Source organism: Rutidosis leptorrhynchoides, chromosome 5, assembly GCF_046630445.1.
Source record: "Rutidosis leptorrhynchoides isolate AG116_Rl617_1_P2 chromosome 5, CSIRO_AGI_Rlap_v1, whole genome shotgun sequence".
Classification (NCBI taxonomy): domain Eukaryota; kingdom Viridiplantae; phylum Streptophyta; class Magnoliopsida; order Asterales; family Asteraceae; genus Rutidosis; species Rutidosis leptorrhynchoides.
The window spans coordinates 125,816,955-125,817,977 of NC_092337.1; the positions used below are offsets into that span (position 1 = coordinate 125,816,955).

Here is a 1,023-nt window from a genome sequence, read left to right on the forward strand (position 1 = left end):
AGATGTATACTAGGTTTACTAGTATTTACTTCCTCTGTTGCAAAAACACTAAACGAATTACTCATTTGAACTCCTGATGTTGATGGCCCAACTTTATGCATTGCTTTAATTCCCGAAATTGAACATTGTGTATCACTTTTGTTATCATCATTGTTATGTTTACCTTCATCATCCCTTTGCTTAGGCCTATACACAAACATTTGATTCCCTTTATTTACATGAAACCGACTTGTTTCACAACTTTAGTGCCCTGTTTCTTATAGGTCACCTTCTTAAAACCATCCTTATCAACTTGTGTAACCTTAACAGGTTCTTGCACAACCTGTTTTGGACATTGAGACTCTCTATGTCCAAACACTTTGCAACAAGCACAATGTGGTGGTTTCCATTCGTACTCTATCATGACAACGTCCTTAGTAAACCTGCCATCAGTATTTGGTGTGCCTACCCTAATACTATCCTTCAGTTCACACTCAGCCGAAACTTCAATCATAGCTCGAACAATATTAGGATGACCCCATGACTCAAGACACATAGTACTAGTGTATGAATCCAACATCATTGGTCTTCCAATATTCGAAGCTATAACACTAAGACCTACTGTAGTAAAGCCGGTAAGGGGCACGTCATGCAACTTGATCCAAACCGGAACTTTTGTAAGATCTTCTTTCATAAGGGAGACATTAGATGACCACACATTTAAAATAATCGACATAGTTCAGATCATCCAAGGCCCATTCTGCATCACATTCATCATACCTTCCTTGGACGAGAATTTAAATAAGAAAAAGCCTTTTGCGTTCATCATCATTTTCTCAATGCCAAACTTCGTCCACGCATTCATCATGTAGTTCTGAACAACCGGGAATGCAACCCTTTGTCCCAGAAAATACCCGTATAGCGTGTACGTGTATCTCTTATTCGCTTCCTACACCGATTCGAATGGTAACAACACATCAATAGATTCATGAGTTGGAGTAACCTGTTCGATAAAAAGAAAATTTACACCCTTCTCCACCACTG

At 38.9% G+C, this 1,023-nt stretch overlaps 1 protein-coding gene across 1 annotated transcript; it reads right to left on the bottom strand.

The window, feature by feature from the left end:
* Positions 1-214: 214 nt before the first annotated feature.
* On the bottom strand, positions 215-715 carry LOC139849003 (uncharacterized). Its single transcript, XM_071838680.1, has one exon. It carries the CDS (start codon positions 713-715, stop codon positions 215-217), a length of 501 nt encoding a protein of 166 aa, XP_071694781.1.
* Positions 716-1,023: the final 308 nt, after the last annotated feature.